Raw genomic sequence first — 12,822 nt, 5'->3', positions numbered from 1 at the left:
CTGGGACATATGGCAGAGGACCTAGTGGGGCTTGTATTGTTATGTGGAAAACTGGGAAATGCATGTACACACTATTGTATTTACTGCCGACTGTAAAACATTAATCTCCCAATAAAGAAATATCTGTTTATTTATTTATTGTTGCCACCAGGGTTATCGCTGGGGTGCCTGCGCAACAAATCCATTGTTCCTCGTGGAAATTTTCTTTTATTTCATTTGACAGGACAAAAACAAATTGAGAAGGGAGCAGATACAGAGAAGGAGAGAAAGAGAGCAACCTGCAGAACCACTTCAACACTGGAGGAGCTTTCCCCCTGTAGGTGGGGAGCTGGGGTTTTGAACCTGAGTCCTTAAGCATAGTAATATGTGTGCTGAGTCTGGGTGTGTCACCACCCACTCACTAATTTAAACATTTTTAAAGATTAATTTGGTTTATTTTATTTTGGTGAAAGAGCTGAACAGTAGTGCTGGGATTTAAGCCTGGGGCATTTGGACCTCAGACATGAAAGTCTGGTGTGCAATCACTGAGTATCTCCCCAGCTCCTTATTTGAAAAAAAGAAAAAAAAATGCAAGGGCCAGACCCTGGCTCACTCGGTACAGCGCACATGTTACAGTGCTCAAGGACCTGAGTTTAAACTCCTGGTCCCAGTTCCCACCTGAAGGGGGAAAGAAGCTTCTCTCTTTCTCTCCCTCTACCTCCCCCTGCCATCTTGATTTCTCTCTACCTAATACATAAGTAAATTAATTAAAATGCCATGTGGGAGAGAGAAAGATCACTCTATCATTTTATACACTAGCAGGAAACATCCTAAGGTCTCACACAGTCAAGCCATGAGCACTGCTGCTAAGTCATTTTTCTCACCCCAACTCTGACTCATTTTTATCTTAAAGGTGAAGTCTACAATCTGAAAGTGGCCTGGAACCTGTTTTCAACAATTCCTAACTGCATACTATAAATCCGACATTTTGCTTTGGTCTTTTCCTGCTTTCATTTCCAGTATTAACCCATATGTTTTTAATATCCATATATTTGGCTTATTTTATTCACTTGTCACGTTTTATATTGTAAAAGCAACCCCCCTTCTTCTTTTCTAAATCAAATCCAGGACCTCTACAGCCAGTAAATGGTCAAAGTTTACTGACAACCAAAGGAATTCCGTGGAGTTGGCATCTCCAGAGAAAGTACTGACCTTGACAAATGAACAAGACAATCTGTTTCAGTTTGATAAAATATTAGAACTTCTATCTAGAAATATCTTTATGTATATGCTTTGTGGTATATAACATATACTTGAAGAGTTATGCCCATATAATTTAAAAGCACATTAACATAATGTTATTGAAAGTATGTGTTCAAAATATTTTGGACACATAATAAACGTATTTATTATGATATTTAAGTCTTAAAATTTGTTAGTCATAGCCAGGAAGACAGTGCAGCAGTAGTACATAGGACTTGCATGCAAGAGGTCCCAGGTTCTATCCCTTCCTCCACCACAGTTGAGCAGTGCTTTGGGTAAACAAAATAAACAAACAAAAAGTTAATCATAGTCAGAAGAGAGCAGTGAATATAAGTAAAAGCTACTGTCTATTCATTGTTTACTATGAGCCAAAAATTCACTTCTTAGATTTCTGTTAACAGATTTAGTTCCACAACTCTTTGAACCCAGTGCCACATTAAAGGGTTATATTATTTTCATATTGCAGATGAGATAACTGAAATTTTGAGAGGCTAGATAATTTGTCTGGAGACATAAAACTCTTTCTTGGCAGGCTTTGTTCTCAGGCTAGTAAGTAGGCTGTAGACTGTGCTTCCACTCTCATACATGACTGGCAGTTAGTGAGCAGAGTGAAAGGAAGGCCTAGACTTAGTGTATTGGGAGTGAAGTATGGGAGTTTATTGCACTTACTCCTGTGCTAAGAGGTATTTTTTATTATCCCTGGATACCTTCCCCCCTTCCATTGAACTTCTTTCTGCGTGCTAGGTATTGAGGCCACAGAGATTAATTAAATAGGGATTTTGTCCTCAAAAAGCTACAGTTAATACAGAAAATAAGGCAATTACATAAATAGCTCTAGTACAAGTGCAAATTGAAAAAGACAAGATAAAAGAGGAAAATATATAAAATTGAAGCAAAATATATTTCTTCTAAAGAAAGAACTTGGGGAACATGCTATAGAATATGTCACATTTGTGCTGACTTGAAGCTAAACTTTAGCTTTAAACAAATTTCATCATAAAACTCTTTGGAACTATTTCTTTTGTACCTTGGCCTTCCTCCCTATGCCTTACAGAGTCCTTTCTGTATTCTGTATTACTTCTGTTCCTCCGAGAGAGGGCCTGGGCCTTTGTTAAACCTTGCTCAGTGATGGTGGCACACCTGGTTAAGTGCACATGCTACCACACAGGACCTGGGTTCAGGCCCTGCTCCCCACATGCAGGGGGAGCTTCATAAGCAGTGAAGCAAACAGTGCGTGTGTCTCTCTGTTTCCCACTCTCTCGCCCCTCCCCTTTCAATGTTCCCCAGTCATACTAAAGAAAAGGGGAAAAACAATAATAAACCTTGCTCAGCCTGACTTCTTGAGCAGACAGGATGAAAATGCAGGGCTAGAAACTCACCAGGAAAAGCCTCAGGCTTTACACAGTCTGGTTTTAGTAGCAAAGCTGAGATTTCTCAGCTCTGTCTGCCCAGGCCACAACCACTCTCACAGGTTCTGATACTTGATGGGAGCAAGACTGTCTTTGGTAGAGGGTAGCTCCTCATGTCATGTGACATGAGGTCAAAGAAATTGTAGTTTTATCTTATTTTTATTTATATATCATCTTTCAGGCCAACTTTTTATGACAGAGACAGTGAGCAAGAGAGACAGTGGGAGAGAGGGGAAGACACTACAGCACAGAAGCCTCCCTCAGTGATGGAGGGACCAGGCTCAAACCAGGGTTGTGCACGAGGCAAAGCCAGCACCCTCCCAAGGAGGCTTTCTTGCAGGTTCTAGCTTGTAAAATTATGGAAAGCAGCCCCAGATAGTATTTGTCATATAAAATGCTTCTTGAAAGCACAAGATTTTTCCAGAATCATCCAGAGGATGCCACCCCTCCAGTTTTCCATTAAAGTGAATCAGAACCTAATGAAACAACAGTCAACAGAGTCAAGAGATGAGTTCGTAGGTGAGCACAGAGGAGTGAGTGTTGTTAAATCTGGGACAGGTATGTCCATCTGGCTTAAATCATGACTTTGGCAGTAGTATTTTATGGTGACAGTCAGCAAGTAGGAATGAGACTCGGTCTCTTACACCAACCCTGTTAAGGAGACGGTCATCATTAAGCTCCGCACTTTGATTTAGCTCTGAAGATGAGAGAAGTAATTATTTAACTCCCTGAGTGCTTTAGATATTTTCTTTAAGTTTTTCAATCCAGGGCAAAATTGGTTGATGACACACTGTACAGACAGATGTCAAACTTGATCATTTGTGTATTTTCTTTTTTTTCTAAATCACTTTACGAAAATGAAGCATTAATACTTCACAGTACAGTTGTTGACATACAGTCACAGTTTTTCTCTTCTGTCTGTGATATGTCTGGAAAACATTCTCACTCCCAACTTGGGTTCCTTTCTGCCATCACACACCAGGATCACAAGGACTCCTCCACCCCCTTGTATTTTCTTTTCATCTCTACTACACATACTTAGACTTGGATGTGCTTAGTGTTTTCCAAAAAAAGAAAATTAACAGCTTTGATATATGTATGAATCTGCATGCAGCACTAGAGCCAAAAAAAAACAAACCCAAAAAATCTTATCTGTAGCAAAGAATTCAGTAGGAAGAACTGGAATCTCCTGAATGATTATATTGAAACATACCTGCAGACTAAAATACTTAATATGACTTACATGTCCTCTTCAGGAAAATATGAATTAAAACAGAAAGTTCTGATTTATTTGGGGGCTGGTATTGATTTGTACTGAGCATATAGCTTTGAGCTCATCTTTTTACCTCACATGGTCCATGGATGAAGGCTGCTACCTTAAATGTATTATAGATTTCATAATCACTCTATTTCCTTGCATGTATCTTTTTTAAACAGTTCTAGCTCAGTTCTATCTTATGGTGGGGAAGGGGATTATACTTGGGACTTTGAAGCCTCAGACATAAGAGTCTGTTTGCAGAACCATTATGCTATTTACCCCCATCTATCCCTATATTTTTTAAATAAAAAATTTGAATGCAGCACTAAGGCCTCATATTTGTCTAATATCACTACTGTGTGGTATCTCCAAGTCAATTTTTCATTCTTCACTTTAGAAGGAGGGGGAGTAGGGAGAGACAGGGAGGAGAGACACCATAGTACTGCTCCATCATCTATGGAGTGTCCTAGTACCATCCAAAGTGAAAGCCAGGGCTTTACACATGGTAAGGCACATGCTTACATGCTCTACCAGGCAAGGTACAACTGAGTAGTATTCCATTATGCATATGTACCACAGTGTTCTTAGACACTCGTCTGTTGTTGGAAATCTGGGTTGCTTCCAAGTTCGGGTTATTAAAAATTGTATTGTGAACATAAATATACATAGATGTCTTTGTATGGGTGTTTTTGTTTCCTTTGGATAAATTCACAGGAGATAAATAGCTGGGTCATAGTGTAGTTCTATTTCTCGTGTTCTGAGAAATATTTTTTAAATTATTATGTGGCCACTTCATTTTTATTTTTTAATCTTTATTTATTTATTATTTAATTGAGACAAACATTGAAAGGGGAGAAGGAGATCAAGAGGAAAAGAGAGAAACACCTGAAGCCCTGCTTCAGCACTTGTGAAACTTTCCCCCATGAGTAGAGACCAGGGGCTTGAACCCAGGTCCTTATGCACTTTAATGTGTGTGCTTAACCAGGTGTGCCACCTTCTGGCCCCATCTGAGAAATCTTCAGACTGTTTTCCACAGGAATTGAACCAATCTACATTACTACCAGCAGTGTAGAAGGGTTCTCCCCTGCCCCACTGCACACACACACACACACACACACACACATTCTCATTGACACTTGCTGTTTCTGTCCTAGTTAATGTGTGACACTCAAAGTGTAAAGTGGTATTGTCATTTTTATTTGCACTTCTCTGGTAACCAGTGACTTGGGTGATGATTCTATTCATGTCCTCCCCTCATTTTTAATGTTGTTTTTTGTTGTTCCCGAATTATTGAATTCTATATATATTTTGGTTATTAATCCTTTATCTGCTGTGTGCTTCAGATGTTTCATGGCATGGGAAGATATTCCTCTGTTCTATAGTCTATCTCTTTTGGCAATGACTCCCTTTACTGTGCAGAAGCTTTGCAACTTAATTTTTTTTTTAATAGTGGTTTACAGGATACAGTCGCATACTACACATACCACCAGAAAATTTCTGTGTTCCCCTACACCTCCCCCGCCAAACGGGGTGACTTTTTCTCACAAAAGTCTTCGAGATAGTTTGGCTACTTTTTTTTCTTTGCAGATTCATGTGTTTCAATTTTCTATACTCCACATATGAATGAAACCATCTGGTAATTGTTTTTCACCTCCTTAGTAAAAAAGATTTTCAGTTTTATGCGGAGCTATTGGTCTATTTTTATAAACTACAGAATGGGAGAGCTTTACATACTATGGATCATCTGCAGCACACATCAGATCAAGTACTTATAATAAAAAAATACATGGAAGGATCTCAGTAAATTGAAAAGCTAACCTTTCCAAGTTTTGACATCACTTAATTTCTAGAGAATACAGATTCCTATACAGAGTTAGCCTCAAGAATAACCCAAATGTTAAAAAGTACTGATCAGTTTAGAAACATAAGTTCTGCATGAAGTCATAGATGAATCACTGTTGGTTGTTGTGACCAGGAAAATGTGATGAGTTAGGGTTAAGTAACCAATTCCATTAGTTTTCCCTGAAGTATGGAATGCACTATACAAATGTATGCCAGAGTCCTTTACTTTATGCAATACACCAAGTTCTGCTTTATGCTTCCTTTTCTGTTCTTATTACTCAACTTCTGTCTGTGAGTGAGATCATCCCATATTCGTCCTTCTCTTTCTGGCTTACCTCACTTAACATGATTTCTTTATTTTTTTTTTTTTAACAAGAGCACTGCTGGGGTCTGGCCTATGGTGGTGCTGGGGGTGAACCTGAGACCACAGAGCCTCAGGCATAAAAGTCTTTTGCACAACCAACATGCTCTCTTTCAGACTCATAACTCCATTTTATTTGGTACCACAGCCCTACCCTTATTTGCTAGGCAAAACTGACTCTTCTGTATATTTCCCTGTTGGGAATACTTTGTGTTTTGCTTCTTCCCTGGGATTGCCAAATAAAATAACTTATTAGTCTTTCTCCAGTCTTCCTTAGGGCTGAAACAATAGGAAATTGGCACACATAGTGGGAGGGAAGCTAAACAGCAATTTTTACTTCTGGCATCATCTTGATGGCTATAAACAGACTCAACAGCCAGGACTATCTACCTTCCATTCTGAAGGGAAAATGCCATGTAGTCTGATAAATATTCATTTTCACCTATGAATAGAAAAACTGACTGTGGGGGCCGATTGTCCTCTGCACATAGGCCGGCACCAGCGGAGGAGGGGGGGGACGGGCCACCCCAAGGGTCCTGGGGACCCTGCTGATGAGGGAGATTGCACGGAGAGGGATCACGACCTCCTCCAGGAGCAGCTTCAGAGAGACAACTCATTTTTTCGGGGGTACAGACAGGTAGATATACCCAAGGGTTAGGAAAAAAGTTAAGGTAATCATTAATCCATACACAATAAAGGGTTAAATCTTGACCTATCAAATATTTGATCATAACTGGAAAGTTACCATATAAGGTCTGGTCATGAGGCCATCATTCATAGGCAGACTTTTCTCTAAGGGTTAATTACGAGCACCTCAGGGCAGAGGGGAAGGGGGCAGTTGAGCAAAGCCAGGATACTTGTGGTGGGTTTCAGTTGGCCATACACAGTAACTTATGGCCTTTGTTCAAAGGAACGAGGAAGTATGTACAGGAAGGTTCCCAGCCTGGAAAACTCCATCCATCATAAGGTCATGAGGTCAGCTGGGGAACCTTCCTACCACCCCTTCTGTGAGGAGGGGGCTCAGGGTCGACCCTTTCAGACCCTCATGGAGATGATGGCCTGGATTTCCCAGACAGTGGGCTTTTCCCCACAAGTGCCTAATTAGTAACTCACTAAGGTTACTAAACTATAACTAAAACTAGTGGCAGACTGTAACATATTGAGGCCTCTAATTTCAAACTTTAAGAATTTGAGTAGTTTCACAATATGGTGAAACCTCTTGCTATGTGTAATTCTTATAATTTTGGGCAAATCTTAGAATATTTGTAACACCTATAAGTACACTATTAATACCTTGAATTAATCATGATTTCCAATTCCCTTTCCTTTATGAACAAATTAAAATTATTTTTTAATATATATTTTACAATTACTATTAGGATTATGTTGGTGAATCATTTTGTTCTGATATAAGTGCTGAGTTGTAAACATTTTTTTAAGATTTATTTTTATGAGTGAAATACCAAAATGCTATTTAGCTCTGACATACACAATGCTGGAGATTTTACCTGAAACCTCATGTATGCAAGCCCTGTGCTCTACAGCTAAGATACTTCTATGGTTCTCTTTTTCTTTTTCCCTTTCATTCTTTTTGTTTGTTTTTGTTTTACCACCAGGGTTATTGCTAGGATTTGTGCTTTTATGTCTTTACAACTCCCAGTACACTTGTTTTCTAATAGAGACAGAAAGAAGTAGAGAGTAAGAAAGAAAACACCTATAGCACTAACTCAACACTTGTAAAATTTTCCCTTGCAGGTGGAGACCCAGGGCTTGAACTTAGGTCCCTGCACACAGTAATGTTTATTCTCCATTGGGTGTGCCACTAGCCAACTCCTACTTACCCAGTTCTTAAAATTTCAACTTTAGAGGCTGGGTGGTGGCACATTTGGTTAAGTGCACTTGTTAGAATGCACAAGGACCTGGGTTCGAGCCCCTGGTCCCCACCTGCAGGGGGAAAGCTTCACAAGTGGTGAAACAGTGCTGCAATTGTCTCTCTGTCTCTCTCCCTATCACTCCCTTCCTTCTCAATTTCTGGCTGTCTCTATCCAATAAATAAATAAAGATAATTTTAAAAAGAGAGAGAAACAAATTTCAACTTTATTTCCTCATAGGCTCTTGTTCTTCAATTTCATGCAGACATATGGTGCCAAGACCTCTCATATGTGCAATGCCAGTGTTCCAGGTTGACTTATTTTTATTTTTAAAAAGTCCATGAGAGAGAGAGAGAGAGAGAGAGAGAGAGAGAGAGAGGGAGAGAGAGAAGACCCTTTAGCTGTTGTTCACCTTCCATGGAACTCCAAGATGCTGCCCATAGTACTCCCATATACTGCTGGAGGCTCCTGGTGCCTATAACATATGCATTCCACCAACCATCTCCTTTCTCCACTTGGGTTCTTATCATTCAGTTCTTTTTTTTTTCCCCAACTGAAAAATGAGGATGAAATTTACAAACTACTGAAATAAAGGGAATATTTTCCAATGATTTCCACATCTTTCTCAGTCCTTCATACAGTTGGAATTTTAAAACAGAGTCAGTAGATAGATATTTTTTAATTTAAAGAAAGAAAACTGTGGCTCAGAAAGATTAATCACAGTCATTCCTATGGTTTCAAAACTAATGCATGGTTTACATGAAATTAAAACTAAGATTTGCCTGACTTTGAAGACTACTATCATTTCAGTCCACTACATTTTTAGCTCTGAGTTGTCTGACATCCAGTTCTCATCTCCACATTTCTTTTTCTACATTCACTTGGCTAAATGAAATTTTAATATTATTAATCATATCTTATTGGGTAACCTAAAAAAAACCCAATTTGAATATCATTAAGATATTCAGCTGGTGTATGAATCTCTGTTGATCTAAAGGGAATTTGAGTATAGTGGGTTTTTTTTTTTTTTTTTTGGCAAGAAGATGTAGTACTTCTAAAATGATTGCCATAGGTAAGATGGCGCTAGATGTACATGATATTTGAGCAAAATGGAAAAAAAAAAAAAAAACCTTTGTTTTTGGTATTTCTTACAGGCATTCTGCAAAGGCTCACTGATTCTGGAACACTTGGATGTCTCTTATTGCTCCCAGCTGTCAAGTGACATTATCAAAGCACTAGCTATTTACTGCACTAATCTCACATTTCTCAGTATTGCTGGATGTCCAATGGTAAGTGCAGGTGTCAGAATTAAGACACATCAAATTGAATTCCAGGTAAAGAAGCCAAGCAAGGTCGCAGCCAGAGGCTGGATTCATAATCAATCTTGTTTTCTTTGCCATGTATGCAGTACTTGTCACTATTTTTTTCTTTCCCAAAAACTGGAAATAGCTTTTTTATTTCATTTGTATCAGAGTAAATTTTTCAAATAAATTAAACCAATTCTCATAAATGTTCTACCACATGAGCTATTTTCCTAGTGCACTTTTTTTGTTTGTTTGTTTGCTAAAGATTTACTGGGTGGTGGTGCACTGGGTTAAGTGCACATGTTGCCATGTGAAAGAAACAGAGTTCAAGCCCCTAACCCCCACATGCAAGGAAGGACACTTTAAGAGTGGTGAAGTAGATCTGCAGGTCTCTCTCTCTCCCTCACCCATCTCAATTTCTCTTTACTCTATCCAATAAAAAACAGAAAGAAGAGAAAAAGAAAAAAAAGGGCTGCTGAGAACAGTGGATTTGTAGTTAGCACCAGGCCTCAGCAACAGTCCTGGCTGCAGTGGAAACACACACATACACACACACACACACACACACACACACACACACATGAGCACCACTTAGGTCATATATGTTGCTGGGGATCAAACCCAGGGCCTCATATATGCAAGACATGTGCTCTACCAGTAAGCTCTCTATTATTTTGTTGTCTTTTAAAACACAACTAAAATTCAGAGGAAGAGTGAGAACATGCATGGATAGAGAAAGGAGGTGAGGAAACAGAAACACAATTTTGAAAGCTGGCAAATATAAGCACTAATTTGGCAAACTAGAGACAGCTTTGAATTCCAAGTCAACAGTGAAGAAAACTGACTGGATAATCTTCAAACCTAGCCTCACTATGTACTTCTGGAGATGAATTAAGAAGATGGTTAATGCATGGGAGATAAAGTTAAATTTTTTGAGAAGCAGATAGATCACTAGTCCACCTTCCCTAGTCCACATCTCTTGGCAACTGGCTCTTCCTACCCTCACCAGAAGATTGAAAATATATTTTCTAGAGTTAGATTTCTCAACATTAGTATTATTGATATTTTTGAATGAGATAATTTGTGGGAGGGGGGAATTATTCAGTTCATGGTAGGGTGTTTCATAAGTCCTTGACTTTATCTACTCCATGTCAGTAGCACCCAGTCCCCATACCCTCCAGTCATAACAATAAACATGTCTTCAGACACTGCTAAATGTCATGTGGCAGGTATTATAGATCATTTGTTGTACAGGGCTGTTGAGTTGAAAGACATAGTGTATAATTGAGGGTTTGGGTACAAAAGAGAAAACAAGAACCGAGTGAATGCTGAACACACAGACACATAAGTACTTTTATAGCACAGCATTTGGCTGCCAGATCTTTCTCTCCAAGCAGCAGATTGGAAGTCATTTCTCTGGGGACCATGATGAGTCCAAGATGAAAAGACCTACAAGCATTTTTAAGTGTTTTTATTAGTAGTGATTTAATATTGATTTACAAAATTACAAGTTAACAGGGGTACAGTTTCACACTGTTTCCACTACCAGAATTCTGTGTCTCCATTCCCTCCAATGGAAAGTGCAGTGGTTCTCCCAAGACCACAGAAATGAGTTGACTATTATTTCTATTAACTGTCTGTCTGTCTGTCTATCTATCTATCTATTTGCCTATTTTTTCTGTGGCCCTGCCTTCTCTTCTCTTCCTTCCTATGTCATACATACACTTATCCCACCACCCCCTTTTTTTCTCTGGGTCCTGATGGAATTAGGTTTCAGAACCCTCTAGTCATCTTCCCATAATATTTCTCCCCATCTGAGAATATGAACCAGAATTCTTTTGGGAGTGGAAAAGGTGGAAGGTCTGGCTTCTGTAATTATTTCTCCACTGGATGTGGGCACTGGCAGGTCAATCCATATGCCCAGCCTGTTTATATTTTATTTTATTAGTGATTTAATAATGATTGATAAAATTGTGGTATAAGAGGGATGCAATTCCATATAATTCCCACCACCAGAGTTCTATATCCCATCCACTCCATTGGAAGCTTCCGTATTCTTTATCCCTTTGGGGGTATGGACCAAAGATCTTTATGGGGTGAAGAAGGTGGAAGGTTTGGCTTCTGTAATTGCTTCTCCACTGGACATGGACATCGACAGGTCTGCCCCTACCCCCAGCTTGTTTCTGTCTTTCCTTACTGGGATAGGGCTCTGGGGATGTGAGATTCCAGGACACATTGGTTAGGTCATCTGCCTAGGGAAGTCAAGTTGGTGTCCTAGTAGCATCTGCAACTTGGTGGCTGAAAAGCATTAAGATATAAAGCAGAGAGCAGGTGAGTTTCTCTCCTCGCCTCTCCTGGGTCAAGTAGGAATACTAAAGGAGAGCACCTGGGACCGAAACAAGACAGGACTAGAACGACTTCAGGAACCCACCAAATCACCAGTGAGTGTAAACACGTGTGGCTCGTGGACAGAGAGGAGCCTAGGGAGAGATTAAGTAGCTGGTAACAGTCCAACAATTTAACAGTTGAGACAACCACCTCTAGTCTGTTTCACCAACAAAAAGATGGCTGAAGGGAGGTGAGGACTCCCCTAAGACTCACCAAATGTGAGTCTCCACTGCTACTGCCCTCAGAATCTGGAGCATCGGTGGGGAGGCCCTGTGCTGACACCAGGGGACAAAGAACTAACCAGGAAACTCAGGAGAAGATCTATAACTTGGTGGCTTAGCAGTGGGGCCTACTCCAGAAGATTGAAGACACTGGAATACTCCCTTCCAGCTTCTATGAAGCCAACATCACTTTGATACCAAAAGCAGACAGGGACACAACCAAAAAAGAAAACTACAGACCAATATGTCTGATGAACACAGATGCTTAAATATTGAACAAAATTCTAGCTAACAATATACAGCAGTCTATTCAAAAGATTATTTATCATGACCAGGTGGGGTTTATCCCAGGGATGCAAGGTTGATTTAATATACATAAATCAATCAACGTGATCCACCACATCAATAAAAGCAAGACCAAAAACCACATGGTCATATCAATAGATGCAGAAAAAGCCCTTGACAAAATACAACATCAGTTTATGATCAAAACACTATAAAAATGGGAATAGATGGAAAATTTCTCAAGATAGTGGAGTCTAGATATAGCAAACCTACAGCCAACATCATACTCAATGGTGAAAACCTGGAAGCATCAGATACTAGACAGCATCAGATACTAGACAGCATCAGATCAGATACTAGATAGGGCTTCCCACTATCACCATTACTATTCAACATAGTGTTGGAAGTTCTTGCCATAGCAATCAGGCAGGAGCAAGGAATTAAAGGGATACAGATTGGAAGAGAAGAAGTCAAACTCTCCCTATTTGCAGATGACATAATAGTATACATAGAAAAACCTAAGGAATACAGCAAGAAGCTTTTGGAAATCATCAGGCAATACAGTAAGGTGTCAGTCTATAACATTAACATTCAAAAGTCAGTGGCATTCCTCTATGCAAATACTAAGTTAGAAGAAGTGG

The 12,822-nt window shown here is 39.5% G+C and overlaps 1 protein-coding gene across 4 annotated transcripts in view; it reads left to right on the top strand.

Moving 5' to 3' along the window:
• FBXL13 (F-box and leucine rich repeat protein 13) overlaps positions 1 to 12,822 on the top strand; it is a 329,012-nt gene that overhangs the window by 290,567 nt on the left and 25,623 nt on the right. For all 4 annotated transcript variants that reach the window (XM_060196358.1, XM_060196360.1, XM_060196359.1 and 1 more), the window contains one exon: positions 9,138 to 9,272. In XM_060196358.1, coding sequence (XP_060052341.1) covers positions 9,138 to 9,272 — 135 coding nt within the window. The remainder of the gene's footprint in view (positions 1 to 9,137; positions 9,273 to 12,822) is intronic.

Source organism: Erinaceus europaeus, chromosome 8 (genome assembly GCF_950295315.1).
Source record: "Erinaceus europaeus chromosome 8, mEriEur2.1, whole genome shotgun sequence".
Taxonomy (NCBI): domain Eukaryota; kingdom Metazoa; phylum Chordata; class Mammalia; order Eulipotyphla; family Erinaceidae; genus Erinaceus; species Erinaceus europaeus.
The sequence above is the reverse complement of the archived record's forward strand: the minus strand, read 5'-3'. Positions and strand labels throughout refer to the sequence as shown.